We start from the raw sequence: 21,206 nt of genomic DNA on the forward strand, positions 1-21,206 counted from the left end.
AGGGTCCACAGATCCTACTTTGGAGAATATTGATTTATTCATTCTTGCAAGCATTATGTAGGTAGGACACCTAGTTTTAAAAAGGTAAATTGAGGATTAGCAGAATTGATTTACTTGTCCAAAGTTCCTAATGAGTCAGCAAGTGAATTCTAAGAAACAAACAAGAAACTCTAAAAACAGCTAATTCTCACATGTAAGTTAAACACACACACAAACTACCCCATCTACTTTATGTTAGTCATAAATTCCTGACCTTCATCACAATCATTAAAACAAAGCCTGGACTATCACAACTCCATTTGAATGACTACAATGAACTGTTCAGATGAAACAAGAAATATTTCTTTAAAAGAATCACCAGCAGAGAAAAATGTGATCCTTGAAAGAAAAAAAGGATTCAAGAAAATGAAATCTTAGCATTTAGTACACTGTGTTTATAAAAAAGAAGTGATCAGGGGCCGGCTTAGTGGTTAGGTTCGTGCGCTCTGCTTCAGTGGCCCAGGGTTTTGCCAGTTCGAATCCTGGGTGCAGACATGGCACCGCTCATCAGGCCATGCTGAGGCGGCATCCCACATGCCACAACTAGAAGGACCCACAGCTAAAAATACACAACTATGTACCAGGGGGCTTTGGGGGGGTAAGGAAAAATAAAATCTTTAAAAAAAAAAAAAAGTGATCAGAAGTTGCTCTGAAGGATTTGTCCTCCAAGATGATAAAAACAGGTGGGATGTTTGAAAAGTAATTCCAGATGCCACTTTCTGACAAAGCATTGCAACACAGCAACAAGGGGGTGTTCTTGGAGGGAGCTGATCAAATTAGATTCAAGTTTGACTAATGATATATGCTAAGTTTGACAAGCAAGGCTGACTCTTTATTTGCACCAGGAATTCGGCAAGGTGTGCTACTATCCATCCAAATGACATTTTATAACTCAACTCTACTTCTACAAAGAAAAACAATCTACAAGGAATCTGCCTTTCTCATTTTATCAATTTCAAAAATCAGAGCGTTTGATACGATCTTGGGCAACAGGCCAGCTTTCCAGAAGTGGCACCTTGTCTAGCTCTAAATAGCAAATACAACATGTATCAGATGCACGATCTACCTTTATTAAAATCCTGGTTAAACTCCAGAGCATTTCCAAATGTCAAGCCAACGTTCTTAATTCCTTGAGGTCTTCTGTTCCTTCCTTCTATTTGCCAGTAAGTCTTGCTTTAAGCTCACCTTTTAAGAATGGAGTGAGGTCTAGAGCAGCACTGTTCAATAGAGATATAACACAAATCACATGCAAGCCACGTACATTTTCTAGTAGCCACATGAGAAAAATAAAAACAGATGAAATCAGTATTTTTAACATCAAAAATACCATTTTAACACATAATCAATACTTAAAAACTGAAGATACTTTTCATTCATATTTTCGTACTTTGGTCTATCTGATATCCAGTGATTTACAGCACATCTCAATTTGCACCAGCCACATTTCAAGCATTCAATGGCCACATGTGACTAGGGGCTACCATACTGGACAGTGAAGATCTAGAGCCTTGCTACTCAAAGTATAGTCCACAAATTAAAGCACTGGCATGCTCTGCAAACTTGTTAAAAATGCTCAATCTCCGTTCCCACTCCAAACCTACTGAATTAGAATCTGCATTTCAACAAGATCTTCAGGTGATTTGCATGCACAATAAAGCTCAAGAAACACTGGTCCAAGGCAAGTTATTGGTCTCAGGTTCCTCATCCATCAAATAGAGGTGACAATCCTCACTTTGCAGGACTCTCGTGAAGATTCCTGGCAGTTTACTTCACAGACTGAATAGCTGGGATTTTAATAAATGCTAACTATCATTTAAGGAGGCGAGGTAACAGAGTAGGCTTCAGAGTTAGAGCAAAAGGAGGACAAGTTCTAGTGCTGTCACTTCAAGCTCTGTGACCCAGAACGACTCACTTACCTGGAGGCTGAGTTTTCTTAACTTTAAACTGGGGCTAATATCTATCTTCCATGGTTACTGAGAGGACAGGGCATGGCACATAGGAGGCATTCAATAATGGGAGCACGTGTGTGTGTGTGTATATATATATCCTATGGGCTAGGTCAAATTGGGGTAGTAACAAATCACGTGAAGCTGCCTTTTTAGTTCACACGGCGTTCCATCCCCAAAGTCTTATCTCTAGTTGCTCCAGTCTATATTTCACAAGCAGAATTTATGGACAGCAAAACGTTTATTTGAAAAATTACTATGTATTGAAAATATACATTAGAAATTACATACTTCCATAGTACTCCCCTCCCCCACCACAAAAGTAGAAATATCTGCTTGCTATGCTAATGCCATAGGTAAATTCAAACAAAAAGGAAAATGTCATCAGCCCCCTCTCCTCATACATTAGAGCTGGGGGGGAAAGGTCAATTTCTATCTGACAATCAATAAGAATTTAACAAGTCCCAGTCTTCCACGGCAAGACACACATATTTCTGCTTTGAAGACTGTGAAGAGTTACTTTGTTCCTTCTCTGGCTCCTCAAAAGCCCTCTTCTTGCTCTTCTTTGACTCCTGGCTTAAGACAGCTTCACATTTCAACAATGGCCCATGGCAGTCTGCAGCTTTCTCTTTATAGAACTGGAGTTTCTCAGAAGAGTTCATGTGGGTATCTGCCAGCGGACACTTCCCTGGGGCTTCTGTTCGAGCCCGCTTCCCATCTATAAGAGCGACAGGAGGGAAGGGCGATGAGTTTACCACTGGCCTGATAATGCCCGCTTAAGCCCAGAAGATGATCCAAGGAAACAACAAAGGCCCCAACAAGTGGTGTTGGACTAATTTTATTCCCTTCCAAGTGCCCAGTCAAGTAACGGTGGCACAGGCACTAGCACAGGCTGAAGGCAGGTACTCTGCCACTTCCTGGGGAAGTGACCTTGGGCAAGTGACTCATCTCGAAATTCACTTTTCTCATCTTTATAAAGATATAAAACCTGTTTCATAAGGGTGATGTGAAGATAAATGAAATAATGTGTAAAAAGTGCTTAGCACAATGCTTGGCACGCAGTAAAAGCTCAAAAAATGTTACCTACTACTATTCAAAATCTGGACCGGACTGCCTTCTAAGAGCCAAATTTGTGGCACAACTCTAGCAAATGTTACAACCTTTTTCTGTATTTTTTGATATGCCCTGGATTCTTCTTACTTTGTTACCTTTATTTTTCCCTCACTCCAATTTCATCACTTAACTCTTTTTAAAAATTACTGTAAAATATCTATAACATAAATTTACCATTTTAACCATTTTTAAGTGTACAATTCTGTGGCATTAAGTACATTCACACTGTTGTGCAAACACTGCCACCATCCACCGCCAAAACGTTTTCATCTTGCAAAACTGAAACTCTGTACCCATTGAACACTAACCCTCTGTTACCCCTCCCCCGAGTCGCAGGCAACCACCATTCCACTGTCTCTCTATGAACTTAACTATTCTAGGAACCTCGTATAAGAGATTCCTATATGTATAATATGTATAAGAAGAATCATACAATATTTATCCCTTTTTGACTGGCTTTTCACTTAGCATCATATCTTCAAGCTTCATCCATGTTATAGCATGTATCAAAATCTCCTTCCTTTTTAAGGCTGAATAATATTCCACGGTATGTAAATACTACACTTTGTTTATCCATTCACCTGCCCATGGACACTGGGTTGCTTCCACCTTTTGGATACACTTAATTCCTTTTTAATCTCTGTACTCTATCTACTTTTGTGCCACCACAAATCTTTTTTGGAACAAGATGGGATATAAATAAATAAATACCTACACCACTTAATAAGCTATTTTCCTGGTACAGGTGCTCAAAGCTGTGTAAATTTACATTGGAACCTATGTTGAGAGAATACAACTCTTGCTGATCTAATGAAGTCAATTCTATCATAACTTATTTTCCCACTGAGTGAAAACAGGCTTACTGCTTTAAGGGTGAAAAATAACTCAAAGGCAAAAAACTCCAAAGGAAAGGGAAAGTCTCACAGAAGCGCTGAGCTGCCGCTCGAGGCTCCGAGGTTTCTTGTAGCTTCACAGCTTCTGAAGTCACACGCTCCCACTGCAGAACAATCTAAAATGTATTTGGAAAGATTTGAATCCGAACAAAATCTCAAGCTTTGAATCTCAAGCCTTCCTTGTTCCCCTTGCTCCCTTTCCATAGACACAAACCCCTGTGGCAATCCTACTTGAGATGAGTGGTGATAAGAATAAGAACTAAGTCAACTCTGGACGTTCTGTTTTAATAAAGGAGTTGGTCAGAAAACACACATGTTGGATATGTATGTTCGTATGACTCAGGAAAAATCTATAGTAATGCCCTGTCTATTTTCATCTCTATTCCAAGCTAGAAATAAATTGCATATCCTTAAACTAAATACTAAAGTTTAAAACCTTCGTCATAATACTTTTCACGCATTCCCAGAGTCACTTTCATGCCTTAAAATATACCAATTGTAACTCAAACTCGTGTGTGTGTGTAAAACGCTGTTTCCATATTCTCACACTTCACAGTCAGTTTCCATTTTTAAAACTGTCACAAATGTATTTTTATTATAAGCTACTACAAATCCTTTTGGAAATTTGGCTGAATATAAACCATGCATAAATAAAATAAAGTAAATGATTATTTCACATTTCCCATGAGTAACAAGAACTTTAATATTTCTCACTACGGTATGCAATGAAATGATCATAATCAAGGAAACATTTTCAGGGCACAGAGGCCGTCCAACAGCTTAAGAACACAGTCCCGGAGTCAGCTCCACTACTTACTAACCAGGGGACTCTTGGCAAGTGATTTAATTTTTGAGTCTCAATTTCTTCACCTGTAAAATACGGATTAGTAACAATACATACCCCATCAGGCAGTTGTTAGGATTAAATGAGATAACACACATACGGGGCTTAGCATCATGTCTGGCACACACAAACCGCTCAATCAGTATTAGTTGTTGCCCCTTCTATGATACTTTCCTGATTATGGAAAATGGGGACAGAGCTAAGAGAACACCATGAGGAACAGCTGAATCTGGCCAGTCAGTGGGCAATGGGGAAAATGGTGCTTCCACTAACAGAAATACGAACATCAACAGGACCAGCTGTTCAGGGAAGAGGAAGAAGAAAACAAGTCTGGTTCTGGAAAAGCTGGATCTGAGGTGACAGGTGGAGATTTATGGACGATCCTTAGGAAGAGGTTAGTGTGTGAGAGAAGATAATGTCATCTCTGCAGGGACAGCTAAGGCTCTGAGAACAATTAAGATCACAAGGAGAATGCGTGGAGACAGAGGAGGACAGGAGGAATTGAGGACTCAGCAAGAGGTAGAGGGAGGAGTGAGAAAGTTAGGGGAGAGCCGGGGAAAGGCCAAGAGAGAAAAAGCACAAGGCACGCATGTTTCCATCAGCACTGCGGAGAAGCCCGGCAGGTGAGGGAGGAGGGCACGTGCCGCCTTCCAGAGAACACCTGCAGGAGAGCAGCGGGGCCAGAACTAGGTTACGAGGGACTTAGAACTGAGAAGGCAGCAAGGAGGTGGGAGGAGACAAAAATAGCAACGAGCCACCGCTGTGCTGGGGGCGAGGCACATGTTAGAACAAGGGTAGCTCGAGTATGTTTATACACAGAAGGCAAACAGGCAGCCCAAGGTGAGAATGCAGATGCAGTGAGGCAGTAGAAGGAAACAATTACTAGTAAAACATCACAGAGGAAGCCGGAGATCTTAGGGAATAGAAATGAAAACAAAAAACAAAAACAACTCTAAAGGGCTTATCACTGGAATAAGGTGGCACATCTGTGCCTCTACAGAGGCGGGAGGTAGAATATGGCTGAACAAACAGAGAAATTTGGAGACAGAGATAAGGCAGTAAGGGGACTCCTGTCAGATGGCTTCATTTTTCTGTGTTACCTGCTGAGAGTGAGGCAGGAGGGGAATGGAGTCAGCCTGAAACAACTCCAATAAGGGAGCAACAAGACATGGAGGAAGCTCTGCTGCCGAGCCGCAGGGGCCCACGCGCGGCGCATGGCATGAAGCTGCCCTGGCCCAATGAGCTCCCTCCAGGCCCGGCTGCCAGGTATCTCCTTCCCCCTTACCAAGCTCTGCTAGAACGGTCTCAGTTGCTGCATTTCACAGGTGAAGAAACAGAGACTCAAAGTTGCCTCAAGTTGTACAGCTATGGCGTTATCAAGCCAGGATCCCACACCCAGCTCTCCTACGGTATAGCCTGTGCTCTTTCTACCACGTCACCTGCTACCAAACTACATCAAGCCTTTGTTACGACCATCCCACACCCGCCTCAAGTCCACTGGATACATCTAGCCTTCACCCAGGTCTACCAACTGTGCCTGGCAATGCACTGTGGTGATTACTCCAGGAGGCATTTTTCTGGACCAACTTCAAAGTGCTTCTGAAACACAGACTCACTTGCCCCCTCCTTGCTTCTCTACAGGGAGGTGATGCTACAACCAGGCGGTTGGACAGGTCCACCATCGGGCATTATAGCTTGAGTCGAGGAGGGATCCGGAACAAAACAGTCTGCGGGGGGCCTCTAGGCTTCCGCCAACAGACCTTGGGTTAAAGTGTCTGAAGGAGAAAGGACCAGCCACAGGTAAGCTGGCAGCTATGGCTGCTACGCTCCTTGGTCACCCTGTGACTTCCTAATTAAGTCTGTACTCTACTACATTGGGAAAGACCATCAAGAAGACGAGAGGCAAAGCAAAGGTCAGCTAAGAAACTAAAAATGGGAAGGCTCAGTCAGAAAAAGGCGAAAAAGACATTTACCTCACTAAGGCTCTGAGTGGTAAGAAATTTGCCCAAAAAGGGAGAAGAGCCAGATATGAATCCTTATCAGTGTGGCTTATTCTCTTTCTAGTATATACACATTGCTAAGAGAATCTGTCCTTCTGAAGGTGGGTCATACTGCTTTTCTGCATAGCAAGCCAGAATTCACTTATTTTCTGAGTCATTTATAAGACGGAATTTTCTCCTACGTCCAATAAAGATGAAGCAGAATCTAGTGCCAGGAGCATGAGATTTAAGGAGAGGCATCTAACACCTTTCCTCAAGTAGCTGGGTCAGTTAAAGGCCATCAGTGTCTCTGATTTGACATGATGATGACAATTCAGCCAAGGAATACCAAAAGGGTTAACGTTTGTTCAAAGTGTTGAATAAGACACTTGGAATTAAAATGAAAACTACATTAACTGTAGGGGAGAGAAATCTGCATCACCTGGTCGGCCCAGCCCTCCGTCTTGCAGTTACTGTGATCGAATTCCTTCAAGGGCACTTTGGAGTGAACAAGGCCGATGTGGGTCTGGAGCTTGTGTTTGATGGCTGTGATGTCCTGGCGAAGGGAAAACAGAACAGCAACACACACCTCAGGTCAATCCTGACTTGCTTTCAGTAGCAAAGGATCACTACTAGAAATGCTGGCCCTTTCTAAACACCAATTAGCAGAAGCAAAATATCAAACTGTGAGTGTGGAAAAATACGAGAAGGGAGCACAAGTCTTACCTTGATCCCCGTCCCAGAGATATCTAAGCAGTTTAGTTTTCTAAAAGAGAAGAGGTATCCAATTCCTGCATCTGTGATCTCAGGGTTACCTAGATGTCAAAAACATGGGTAGTATTCTGTTACAGTATAACTATTGCTAAAATGCCAACAACAAGGTCAGAAAAAAAGCTGAACAATGATAAAGTATAAAATATTGAGTGAGCAAACTTAGAGTAAATTAAATACACAGATCTTATCTTTAGCCTATCTGTAATATGTAGGAGCCACGCTAAATAATCCTTAAGATCCTTTATAGCTCTAACTTTCTAGGAGCTGAGGGTTAGCAGAAAAATAAATGAACCAGGTAGGGTTTAATCTGGAACCACATGAAAACAGCATATAAAAACGTATTAAAATGGTACATTAGACTTTGTTCACAGCCATTTCACCTCCAAAGTAAAAAGATTTATTTTAAAAAGATTTTCAAAGGTACTTAGATACAGAGACTATTACTACTCTTACTAACTTGCATTGTTTTCAGAATCCTTTCTTGTGTACTGCCTTCTCACATCAGAGAATACTACATGTAGCACTGAGGCCTCAAGGTCATGGGCCCAGTGCCTGGCACATTGTACACGCTCAAAAAATATTTGTTGAACGAATACACTTCCCTAGGAGGGAGGGAGGACATTCATTATTATCTTCATTTTACAGAAACCAGAACCAAGGTTCAGAGAGGTTAAATAACTTACCCAAGGGCAGACAACTGCTAACAAAAGTAACACTGCAAGGAGTGTTACCCTGACCGCAAACCCTGCTCCTTCTATTCTTTTGACACTATACCATCCTGCCACATACTCAATGGATGCTCAGTTAAATCATAAATGATTTCTATCAGCTTTCTACCATTGGAGTCAATATCTGGTTAATTCTGAGTAAGTTATCAGAACTGTGGATTCATTCAGATTTTCATCAAGCAAATACTGATAAAAAAAAGACCTAGCTGACAGACACTATGGATCAGCAATGCGAAGAAAGAAAAGATGAGCCACATGTCCTTTATATATGCTAGGAATATGATGAAAGGCTGCCCCACGTGCACGTAGTGAGAGGCATGGATGAATCAGTCAGGGCTTTTCCTCCCCTAAAGAGGTGGCAGCAAGCCAGGAAAGGTATCTGGCCAGGAGTCAGAGCCTCTGCCTAGGGTCCTGCTCTGTTAACTTGCTGTGACACCTGGGAAAGTCCCCTCAATTTTATCACCTCTAACATGAAGAACTAAATGATTTCTAAGGCCATTCTTCCAACATTAATAATCTATAATTTCTAATAAAACTTACAAGATAAGTCTAATAATGTTAGATTTTCAAGGCCTCTTTTCATCACTCGAACTGGTGCTGTCATTTTCCGCACCCCGGCATCAGATAAACAATTATCCTTCAGGTGGAGTTGAGTTACGCTAGGGAAACAAAGTCCATAAATAAATTACTTAAAGAGGGTTTGAGACAGCCTAGGTATGAGAACACGCTTTCATAAATTTCATTAAAAAATACAAAATGTCCTCGACTTCTTGCAATTTCACACCCAATGCATTTAACAGACAAAGATCTTTCGGTGCTACTTCAGTTACTAAGCGAGGGTTAACTTAGCGATCAAAGTGTCATGTAGTACTAATCTCAGATGGCAGAGGGCACTAATGGCATATGGGCAAATGAGCTAAACAGGGACATCATGAAGGGGACAAATATACTTTGCTTAACACAAAAGGTGCATTCCTAACGAATCCTGTTGAAAACCCAAAACACCAACTATGTCAGGCAAGTCTGCTAAAGAACTCCTATGAGAATTCTTTTTGCACAGCAACCAATCCTTTAATTTTAACTAGCTTTATAAATCTAGATTTTTAGATTGGGTTTGTAGGTATCTTCATAACCCAATCCATCCAGCTAACCTGAAATTGGTGTAGAATGTTCTTCACTGTCCCAAAGACAACAAGAAATGTGAACCTTTACTAATCTCACACAGAAACACTTTTGGACGGAGCCGTGGGTAGGTGTCACTAAGGCAGGCCCCAGGTAGTGGGTTGGACTCAGGTTTGTAATGCTGCTATCCTTCTGGGTGTTTATGAAACCACAACGGAATCCATCTGGCCTCCTCTCTGCTGGCCAGACTGAGTAACCTGAGACCAGTCAGACTATTTGCAAATGATATGAACTGGACAATTTCTTTAAATTATAGTTCTAGAAACGGACTTACTTGACTGCCTTTAATAGTTCACTTTTTAGTTCACTGATAGTTAGAATATGATAATGATTGTAGAAAATTGTACAACTTTTCACCTCTTGTCAGCATCAACTAGGACTGGACAAATAAAGGACAAAATCATTTTTCAACCCAGGTAGCTTCCAGTACTACATGTTGAAATAAAGGTTATTCAGAAAAATGAACCAACTGACTTATTTTCCTAAGAGTTGTCCAATCTATATTGTTTGTACCATGTAAGTGGAGATTGAAAATGTTTTAGGAAAAAAAAAATTAGCAAATAAACACAGGATTGGGAAGTAATTAGCATTCTTCAAGATGATCCCATTGGATCATCCTTTAAAAAAATAGCAAAACATTTCATCTACAAGTGGTGGCAAGGCAGTACCTAGACAGGGCCTCATTGGTGAGATGCTCTAGAAGTTCGTGCTCATCTCCAAGCTTGCAACAGGAAAGATCCAGACAGGTCAGCTCCCGGAAAGACTTAATCTCCTCAAGTTTTTCTGAAATCACCAGATATCTGTGGGGTGGGGAGAGCAGTCAACAGCTTTTCTCTTCCTTCTTTTATAACATCATCACTTGTGGCTTTGTGCCACAGTCAACATTCCATCAGGACAAGGTACTAGGTAATAAGCAGACTCACTGATTACCATGTGGGCACAGGTTGAATTCTTTAATTAGTAAATGCCTTGAAAGTTTTTTTACCTGACGGTGGAATAATCATCTTACATGACAGAACTTGGTGCTGGTGTTGGGACCTTATTCGAGAATTTCCAAACCTCAGGATACTCAATTATTCTTTAAGGTTGCTTTTTACCTAATGCTCAGTATCTAGTGGTCTAACAACTGCAACAGGGCCAAGAACTCTGGGTTCTAATCTTGACATCCCCAAGAACATACCAAGAGATATCAGCAAATGACTTTTTATCTTTTCTACTCAAACACAAGCTTGAGTGGCTGCCCACTCCACTGTGCCTCTGTTATCCTGCTAACTTTACTCTCGAAGTATGGGCAGCCCTCCTACCACAAGGACTCCTTGTAATCCAGATGGGTAAGATAAACCTGTGAACAAGCACAATTACACTGGAGCAGCTCGCCAAACTGTTATCAGGAAACATCAGGGAGGCCTCCGGAGAGGAAAAGGAGATTAAAAAGGCATTCCACAGCCCAGGCTACCAGCTCCGCCCTGCTTTCTAGTTGGTTGTTCATCTATTTCAGATGACGTAAGTGAGAAAAAACGAAGAGGGATTAGGTGTGACAGGAAACAAGAGGAGAGGATCCTAAGAGAACAGGGAAACTGACTTGTAGCAAGAGCATGCCTTTCTCATCCACTTTCCTCACGGATTTCCAGAAGTTTCCACCGCAAGATGGTACGCTAGAATCAGTGGGGTTACACTTAAAAGCGTTCACATCTCTCTTCTGTCAACAGGATCATAATTACCAAAAACAGGACGCAATAATCTGAGAGCAAGAGGGGAGTTAAATCTCTTCTCTTCCTACTTCCAACCAAAATAAGATGTACTGAAGCGGATCGCTGGCCTGACTGCTAGGTACAGATGGCCTGGGGCACTGATACCCCCTCTAAGCTGCCTGGTGACCAAGCTCAGCTGGGTACACAAACGAGCCTTATTTACTCAGACTATTTTAATTGCTGCCGGCTTCCATCTTCCAATCACAGAGCTGCAGTGGGTTAATGGAGATTTGGGGGATTACTGGCAATCAGAGAAAGGAAAACACACATCCTTTGATCAAGTAACCAACAGACTTTTAGTAATTCTGAAACAAAGGTTAGCTGTCAAGTACATAACAATGTATAACATGATTAACAAACACTACAAAAATGAAGACTGAGAAACAAACACACAAAGCCACAGACACTCTTAGATGCTTCTCTAGGACATAATCAAAGCTCTAGAGTCCTGCTCACACAAGTCTTGCAATTTGCCCCGTAGAGTTCAGAACCATGTAGCAGAGAAGCAACAGAAAGAGCAGAGATATATTTTAGTGTCAGACAGGCCTGAGTTTGGATTCTAACAACCTTAATTACTTGTGTGATTGTGAGAAAGCTACTTAACTTCTCTGAGCCTCAATTTCTCCAGCTGGAAAATGGGGCTGACGATTACTTTTCAGGATTAAGAAAATGAGAAACAATATTCCAAAAGCACATGGCATTTTATAGGCCCTCACTAAACGGTAACTATTGTAATTACTTCAGTCACACAGCGTGATATTTTAAGGAAAACATACTTGCCTCCCTGAGACCACCAATAGGATTGAAAGTCACTGGGGTTTCAACACAGGGAAGAGTTTTGTAGGGCTGGAACCCAGTCAACAAAGAGACTGGCTTCTGCTTCTGGCGGAAAGCTTTGTGACCCAACCTCAAGACATCAATGCCTGCACCTACCCAATTATCTTATTGTCAATTATTTTCTCAAGCTCTTTCCCTCCAACCTGAACCCTTCTGTGCTGGTAAAACCTTTGCTGCTGCAGCTTCAAGCCTGGATTGCAAATGCAAACCCAAATCTCCTACCCCTTCCTATTTTCCTTTGGGGATTCAAAAGGAGAAGGGAAGTTTTTGATTATAATTGAAAATCTTACTCTTGTATCTGAATAAATTCAGACAGTAAAGTTTGGAACTGTTGCAATAAAATATTAGCCAAAAGAGTACATTAAAAAGTTCCTTATATTTTTCCGATTATAAAAGTAATACATGTTCCCTGGAGAAAAAATTAAGAAAATATGGACATTAAAAAAATTAAAACCAATTTCAATTTCACTATCTAGACTACATTTCCATGGGTTTTTTTCTTTCTATATACTCAATACATATAAAAACTGCCATTTTTAAAGCAAAATTAGGATCATATAGTATATGTAACCTTAATTCTTCTTGCACTTTTTATACAACAAACATTTCTCCACGATTTTAAATGATCTTTGAATATTATGTTAATAGTTATATAATATTTCATCATATGAATGTACCATAATTTGCTTAACTAATTTCCTATTGTTGGATATTCAGCTTTCAAGTTTTCACCATTACAAATGGTACTATAATGAACAGGCTTATGTAAAAATATTTGTTCCTGTAACTGATTATTACATTAGAAATTAGAATAGATTCTTAGTCAATGGAATTAAAGGGCAAACAACTGGTACGGATGTTTTTAAGGCTCCAGATGCATACTGCCAAGTAGCTTTCCAGAAATGCTACAGTAATTTATGTGCTCATCAAACATGAATGAAAGTGCTATTCTCATCCAATCTGACCACTGGAACAGTATGGAGACATCACAAATGGATAAAAGGATTTTCACTACCATGAGAAATACTTAACTTATAATGCTTAGGTGGGGGGAAAAAAGAGAATACAAGTCGTAGATAGAGTATACTCCCAAATGTATAAAGATATATATTTGAGGGGGCTGGCCCAGTGGCACAGTGGTTAAGTTCGCACGTTCCACTTCTCGGCAGCCCAGGGTTTGCTGGTTGGGATCCCGGGTGTGGACATGGCACCGCTTGGCAAAAGCCATGCTGTGGTAGGCGTCCCATGTATAAAGTAGAGGAAGATGGGCCTGGATGTTAGCTCAGGGCCAGTTTTCCTCAGCAAAAAGAGGAGGATTGGCAGTAGTTAGCTCAGGGCTAATCTTCCTCAAAAAAAAAAAAAAACAAGATGTTTGAAAATGTAACCACGAATGGCGGGATTATGAATTTAATATTACAGTTTTATGTATCTCCAAAATAGTATGTACTGCATTTATAAAATAATTCTAAAACAAGGTACATACCATAATTCTATTTTTCATTTTTCTAATATTTCTCCAATGAACATAAATAACTTGGAACAAAAAGTGAAGGCATAAAATTATTTTCAATGTATGAACTACAATGGAATATTGCTTGGCTTTTTCATTTAGACAAGGTAATTTTTTTCTTTTCCACTGACAGCAGCCCCAGGCCCAGCTATGCCTGAGACCACAGCACAGAGAGAGCTTCCACAAGGTGCCTGCTCAGCTCCTGAGTCCCCGGTTCTATTCTTGTCTGCATGCGTTTATGTCTTGTCTTTATAAAGAACAATATTTGGCCTGGGGTAAAACCACTAATTCTACGAGCTGATTAAATAAAGACTGCCTCTTTATTTTTTTAAGCATAAGAGCTTAGCTTATGCTTTTTGGTAAGACTTTCTCCTCTTTTCTCACACACTCTGTTTAGCCTTGTTTTAATGGTCATAGTGATTATGCATCTTAATAGTAAGCTACCTTTCACATTTTCTAACTACAAAAAAGTTCATATAGGGGTATACCACACAGTTACTTTAAAATTCGACAGGTATTCATGGTAAATACTTTTCAAAATATGTGAAGCAAGCAAGGTGCATAACAATGTAAGCAGTGTGCTTCCATTCCTGTAATGAAGGGGAGAGCTATACACGCATGTATATGCACAGAACACCTCTGGAATGATATAGAAGAAACTGATAACAGCAGTTGCCCCTGAGGAGAGGAAATAGGAGATGAGATGGGAGGAAGGCTTATGTTTCACTTTATATCTTTTTGTGTTTATGTTTGAATTCTTTCCATGTCCATTTTCTTAATTAGTAGATGCTTTGAAAGTCACTTTACATCTTGGCAGAACAAAAACTTTAAATCAATAAAAGTCTGAGCAAAGTCAAGTCCTAAGAGAAAACATCTGCTCTCTTGGAAAACAAACAGACCTTGGTGTTGGTTTGGGGAACTTATTTGAAAATTTCCCAACTTTAAGACACGTACAATTTTAATTACTCATTCTTTTAAAGTTGCTTTTTATCTAATGCTCAATATCTAGCGGTCTAAAAACTGGAACAGGGCCCAGAACTCTGGTTACTAATCTTCACATCCCCAAGAGCATACCTAGAGAGATCTGGCAGATCACATCTTGTTTCTTCTATTTTCTCTTACCAGGAAAGTTGGCAGAAGAGTACTTTCTACCTAATGGAGGAACTATGGCAATCAACTAATCCTGGTAAAGTGTTTTCAAAATAAAGCTAAGTGTTGTCTGGGACGGTGAGGGGGTTAGAAAGACAGTGATTGTTCTCAAAACGGCCCACCAATTTGTGTTTGGAAGTTCTATTTCATGGGGGAAACCCCCAAGCTGCTAAGCCCCAGAGCTCGACAGTATTAACACACCCAATATAATACTCAATATCCTAACCTGAACACCCACCTGTTTCGCAAACACAGGGAGCAGAGCACCAGACTTCCATAGGCCTCAGTGAATTTCTGCAAAGCCCTCAGCCCCGCACCTGGTTCTGTGAATTTCTGTCTGGCTTCAGCAGCAGAGAACAGCTTTTCAGCAATCTGCTCAGGAAAGCCAATAAGGGAATCAATGTGATCAACATTGTCGGAGATGAAGCCTAGGACAAGGCTGAAGAGGGATTTGGCAGAGTACCGAAGATTCCCCTCCCGGGTGTATGTGAAGATGAAATGATCAGTCTTCTCTTTCTGGGCAGTATCATCTTCCCTGTTCATGCAAAGCTCCACAGAAAAGCCTTTGGGAAACAGTCTGAAAGGCCTTGGCTTCTGCAGGCTACTCCTGACGCCATCCAAGGCCAGATTGACCATGTGTAGCTGCCCATTTTCTCGCACATAGATGGGCCCTGGGTCCAGGTGGTTTTCTGAGTTGAGGTAGCAAGACATTGCCTTGGGTGTGACTGTAAAAGTAAGGCACAAGGAAAGCAAATCCAATTAAAATGCCATTCGTAACACGTAACTTCATCTTGCTATGCCCAGAGCTTTATGAGCCTACCAGGCAGGCCTATGGCTAGTTTGGGGAAACAAATCTTACAAGTTGCCTGTGAATTTTAGCACTGCAGGTTGCTTCTACTGCCTCTACCTGGAATGCCCTTGCCGACCCTTCCTTTTCTCTTGTCTACCTGGTAAACTCCTACTCACCTTTCAAAATCCAGCTCAAATCTCATTTCTAAAACTTGCCCTGAAAAAGTTATCACAGAAGCGGCCAAAGAGTCACCTACAAGGAAAGTCATAGCCGCACAGTTGATGTTTGCAAAACAACTGGAAACAACCTAAATGTCCAACAGGAGTGTATTAAATAAATTATGATATGCCCATGCCGTGGAATATTATGCAGCCATTAAAAGTGCAGAATTTTTATTGATTCACAAGTTACAAATAGTACACATGGAATTTACTATTTCTGTTTTTTATACATACTTCTGCACAGAACAAAGAACAGAAATTAACAACTTTCTTGGCATCTTCCACACCCTTCTTTGTTGTACCTGGCTCACTGTTCTACTACTGATTTATCTCTGGACTTGTGCTCTGCTGGTTTGAGCTCGAGAAGAGGGACCATGTTTAACTCATCTAGACTCCCTAAAAAGTGCTCTGGCATGTAACAGTCCCTGACTATTTGTGGAATTAAAGTTAATTCATTTTCTAAACCTTACAGAGACCACGAGCAACAGGGTTTTTTGGATCTACAAATAAATACCTCCACCACAAGAGCAAAATAAAAGCTATTCTAACCCTTGGAAGCATCACATCTATTAAAGCACTATTAGGGCACTTGTAAGGTAAGACAAAATATCAAAAACAGCTGGGCATTTATACAATGGTGTGGGCGACATTTTTTGCCCAAGCACTAACTGGAATAACTACTTGTTTTCTGAGCAACTGTGAGATTTCAAAATATATGAGAAATTGAAATGAATATTTCAAATTACTTATGAAATTAAATAAAATGAAAGTATCTGATTATCAATTCTACAATAATTTAAAGGGAAAAGAGAGGTAAACTTCAATATAACATAGGTCAAAAAGCTGCTATTCTCTCTAAAAAACTGATTGACTTTCAGAGTGAACTAACCCAGCTTCTTCTGCGTTAAGGCAGGACTAGGATGTAGCTCTGATGCCACTTAAAAGTGTCAGCAAATCAAGTCAGTGATGAAAAATGCTGAGTCTCTGGAGATCAGACCTGATTCTGTTTGTGACATCAGTACCATCCATGTTTTCCCTGAGAATAATTATGTGTGTAAAAGCACATCAGAAAGGAGGGCCCTGCCTAGCCTGAGAGCCTCACCTTTCCTGCTTATCTCCTATGCCCTGCTCTCTGGCCATGCCATACCAGCCAGGTAAGTTGGCTGTGCTCTCTTGTCCTACTTGGCCCTCACCCATTCTGCTCCCTTCGGCTGGAACATCCTTCTCTGCTTCCCTGACTTAGCTAATTCCTACTCATCAGCACTCAGCTCAACCACTATCCCTCTCCTGGGAAACCTTCCCTAAGGCCCGCACGAGCCACCAGCGCATGCCTATCTGGTTCTCCCAGAGAACCAGTGTCTCCTACATAGCACTTAGCACAGCATACTATGTCTGCTCACTTGCTCACGTTCCCAGAGCTGGGAGCTCTTTGAAGGCAAGGCACTTAATTGCTTCGTCTCTCTTTCCCAGGTCCAACACAGCCCCTAGTACTGAGTAAGCCCTCAACAGACATTTGCTGAACCGAAGGAGAGGAAGGGTGAGACCTCAAAGGGACAGTGCTCTGAGCTGCAGGGCCTGCTGATACTGTTGCTAGGAGCCAGCTCCTCTTCCAACCAACAGCTGCAGGCTCCTCCCCCACTTGCCAGACCCTTCTGCAGGTGGTAGAAGCAAAGCAGATGATAGGAGTATATTGTTACTGGTACTACCAGGCGAAAAAAAAAAATCTAAAAACTGGAAAAAAAAATTCCTGTCACAGTGCCAGCTCTTATAACCCAGAGCATAGCCTTGCCAGTATTCAGTGCCTGCTGCTAAGGAGATGCCTCGCTTACTCTAAACTATTTTTCCAGGAGAAGCAAGCATCTGGCCCCTTCAACCTCACAGATTTAATCCTGATGAAGAGATAAAGCAGATCTCCTCGGTCTTTAGCCCTGTGATTGGATGTTCAGAGCCCTACTCTACCTGTAGAGCAGAAAGTAGACACCAGGCAGGGCCCTAAAGAGGAATGACTTGATTTTAATAGAAGAAAGGCAACTTCTATGGAAGATAACACATAATAATGGATCAACACACTACAGGCTTCCCGACAATGAAACATGGTCTGCCCATCTGAATTACCCCTAACCCTCAGCCCCAATAGTGCCTTCCACAAACTTTGGGGTAAAATGGACAAACGGATGAATGGACGACCACTTTGGGTGAAAAGCAGAAAAGTCTGATTCCATCCAGCAGAGGGCACAAGCGACTGGGACCAGAGTAAGGATGCTACGTCAAGCTGCCCCAAATCTTGGCAGCTTCTGCTTCCATGGATCATTGTCAAAAAAGTCACAGTTCTGGCTGTATTTTATCTTTAAATTACTCATCGAATGCTAGTTCTCTTTCTAAATGACGAAAAAAATCAGGTCTTTCCTGAAGAGTAAATCCACATCATCTGTCCAGATGCCCCAAGCCTCTGTTCTTCAACTATGGTTCTTGAGGAAGTGACCGTGGTTCAGGGAATCCTGGTGACCTTTGATTTCTACCAAATTTGTGAATCTTACATTCTCCCAAAAAGGAGTTTCCTGAGAGTTTGGGACGTACTATAAAATGGTCTAACAAGTAAATTAATGTTTAAACTTTTCAAGGTTAAGAAGCATAAAGACGAGAGAATTCCAAACAAAGCTTCTGTACTAGGCTTTGCTTGTAACTGGCTGATGTACAGTGGGGTTTATTAGAAATGGGCCACTTCAGGAGACCAGGCCTGTCCCAAACCATGGTAAAACCCCATACAAACTGGAAAACTAATTAGTATCTGCAAGAATAACAACGTGCAGTGTAGCTCTGCATTAGCTATATTTTCTATTAGATCAAGAGAGTAACAGGGGCACTCTGAGAGTCTCCCAGCCCCCTAAAGATAGGCAGTTTTGTAATTCATACATCACAGAAAAATACTAGAATAGTGCATGTTCTAGTAGTTGGTCACCACAAATGAGTCAAAGTTTCCATGAAGCATGTCATTTTGAATAAGAGGCAGGATAAAATAATTGATAACTAGATATAACAGCTTTTTCGACCTTGAAGCCAGTTTACCAAGCAAAAAGCATGACTATCCCAGTCAAGTGGACTGGGGGAGGAGAGGAGGAAAGGAGGAGGAGGGAGGGAGAGAGGGAACAGGATTAAAATTGTGAGCTGAGTCTATGGCTATCTAATTTGAAAAGAAAGATAAGAAAACTTTAGGGTAAAGAAAGTTAACAATCCCAGAATAATAAATCATAGCAATCAATGATTACGATGCTAATAAGAGCGGGTGTGACAGCTACCATTTATTAAGCAGCCACCAGTTGCCAAGCATTGTGCTGGGTACCATGTAAAACGATCTCATGTATCCCCAACAATCCTATGAGGCTGGGACTGCCATTTAACAGGTGAAGAGGCTCACAGAAGTAAAGTAACTTACTTAAGGAACAGAGCTACTAAGTGGCAGAGCCAGAATTCAATCTCAAGGCTGTATTACTCCAAAGCTTAAGCTCTTTCCACTGCATGATGCGGTCTCTCAAGAATAAAAATATGACATCAGCCTTAATCACAAAAGAAAAAGTTAAAAATTAATCTCACCCACCTGTTTGATTCCTCTGGTATTCACCGGCTCAAGCTGGGGGGAGACAGAGAGGAGATAAAAAATAGTAGACATGTGAGGAAAGAGCTGGTGGGCACAGAGCCAGGACAGAGCTACACTGAGGCCTCTCCCCTCCCCTCTGCTAGGGTAGAAATCACCCACATCCACACCAGGAAAACATCTGCAACCCACGGCCTTCACCCCAAGGCTGCAGACACCCCTGGTTTATCCGGAAAGGCAGTATTCTTGAGAAAATTTCTAACATAAAAACCCGAACAGAAGCTAGCTCCAAACCACCAATAACCAACTAATAATCTTCCATTCACTGCTCTGCACCGCCACCAGCACTCCATTTTCAACTCCTCTCAGTACTGCTTTTTTCCTATAACTTGCACTTTCCTACCTGCCTTCCACCCATACCCTTTCCTCCCCCAAGGTCCAAAGGGTCACGCCTAGCAGTCCCTACTTCCCTCCAGGAACGTGCCACTCTCTCCTACATCTTGACACCCTTCTAGTTTTCCTACCTGCTAACTCTAGAGCCTCACAGGAAATCCAGTCCCCACTCCAAAAATCCTACGCTCCTCCCTTCCCCCACTTCCAGCTCCCCTGGCCCCTCCTCTCAAACCTCCTGCCCTTCCAGCCCTTCCAACCCTTCCAGACCCTGAAATGCGGCTGCCTGTCCCCCAGACCCAACCGCACCCCCACCTGCCTCCCTTCCTTCCCCACGCCGTTCCACCCCCACCCCCGACGCCCCCTTCCCCGTCCTTCACCGGGTACTCTTCCCTTCCTCCCACTCTCCGGGATTCCCTCTCCTAGGACCCCCGTCTCTCCATCTCTTTCCTTGTTTTCTGTCCTCAACCTTCAAAACCCCCTTCCTTCACCCCTCGCCATGCCCGACTTCACAATCCACAACCCCAACTTCTTTCTTCCCTACCCCAAGACCCCACCCCTTCTATTCCGATCCAAGATCCCTTCTCCCCGCCCCAGGACCGCAATTCTCCATCTCCCTCTGAATTCCCACGCACGCCCCTCCCCAAGTCCGCCCAAGCTAAGCCTGCTCCCTGCTCGCGCCCTGGTCCCGACCCCCAGTCTCACACACCCAGCACCCCGCCCCCACCCTTACACCCACCTCCCAAACCGCAACATCCTCATCCTCGCACCTCTCAGCCGGCCACACCCCGCCTGTCCCTCCCGGCCGTCCCCTCCCCCACACCCCGCCCCGCCCCCACTCGAGCCCCGGGCTCCGCGAGCGGCTCAGCCCGCGGCCGCCACCTACCTGTGTCTCTGCCCGGGGCAGCGAGCGGCAGCTCCTCCGCGGCGGCTCCCTCCTCCCGCGGCGCGGCTGAGGGGGAAACGGCTGGGCGCCCCGGGCACAAAGCTGCGGAGGGTGGGACGGAGAGAGGGTGGGAGGAGGGAGGGGGCCGGGGGCGACCTGGCGCCGTGGGACCGCGGGGCGGCGGGGGCGGGGGGAAGGCTGGGCAGGAGCGACGCGCGTGCGCGGGACCCGGCATGAGGGGCGGGGCCGGGCCTGGAGGCGGGGTCGGGCCGGGGGCGGGCGACCTGAGGGCTCGGATCCGGGAGCGGGGGCTGAGCGTACGCACTCGCACGAGGGCGGGTCCCATGGGTCTTGCAGGCCCCAGGATCGACCCCCTGGGGGAGGAGGCAGCGCGTGCTAAGGAACTAGCCCGTCGAAGGGCGCCTGGGCGGGGCTGCGCCCCTCGGCCCGCGAACTGAAGGGGAGCACGGGGGCGGGGCGGGGCGGGGCGGGGCGAAGAGCCGACACCGGGACTCTGAGGAGGCCGGGAGGGGGCGGGGCGGGGCCTGCGAGTGAACTGGGCGAAGAGCCGGGAGAGGAGTT

The 21,206-nt window shown here is 43.2% G+C and overlaps 1 protein-coding gene across 4 annotated transcripts; it reads right to left on the reverse strand.

Annotated features, from left to right (window-relative positions):
* Positions 1-1,090: 1,090 nt before the first annotated feature.
* Positions 1,091-21,053, reverse strand: LRRC42 (leucine rich repeat containing 42). 4 transcript variants are annotated; one of them, XM_044770846.2, is made up of 9 exons: positions 20,625-21,053; positions 19,352-19,384; positions 14,984-15,470; positions 10,167-10,298; positions 8,857-8,975; positions 7,541-7,629; positions 7,257-7,370; positions 4,023-4,107; positions 1,091-2,703 (listed from the first exon to the last, which is right to left on the reverse strand). In XM_044770846.2, exons 3-9 carry the CDS (start codon positions 15,454-15,456, stop codon positions 2,429-2,431), a joined length of 1,287 nt encoding a protein of 428 aa, XP_044626781.2. In that variant the 5' UTR covers positions 15,457-15,470; positions 19,352-19,384; positions 20,625-21,053; the 3' UTR covers positions 1,091-2,428. The 4 variants fall into 4 exon arrangements, with proteins under 4 accessions (XP_044626781.2, XP_044626782.2, XP_070365966.1 ...); XM_044770847.2 differs by lacking the exon at positions 20,625-21,053 and adding an exon at positions 20,478-20,569; XM_070509865.1 differs by lacking the exon at positions 20,625-21,053 and adding an exon at positions 19,519-19,595.
* Between the last annotated feature and the right edge of the window lie 153 nt (positions 21,054-21,206).

The sequence above is a fragment of the Equus asinus genome, chromosome 5 (assembly GCF_041296235.1).
Source record: "Equus asinus isolate D_3611 breed Donkey chromosome 5, EquAss-T2T_v2, whole genome shotgun sequence".
Classification (NCBI taxonomy): Eukaryota; Metazoa; Chordata; class Mammalia; order Perissodactyla; family Equidae; genus Equus; species Equus asinus.

Bases quoted from the DNA above. Each gene is read 5' to 3' on its own strand.
- LRRC42 (XM_044770846.2), bottom strand. From the start codon at position 15,456: ATGTCTTGCTACCTCAACTCAGAAAACCACCTGGACCCAGGGCCCATC. The intron at 7,371-7,540 runs GTAAGACTTGTG...TCCCTTCGCCAG, and splicing joins TCTCTGGGACGGGGATCAAG to GACATCACAGCCATCAAACA. The intron at 2,704-4,022 runs GTGAGACTTTCC...TCGCTCTTATAG, and splicing joins AGCGGCAGCTCAGCGCTTCT to ATGGGAAGCGGGCTCGAACA.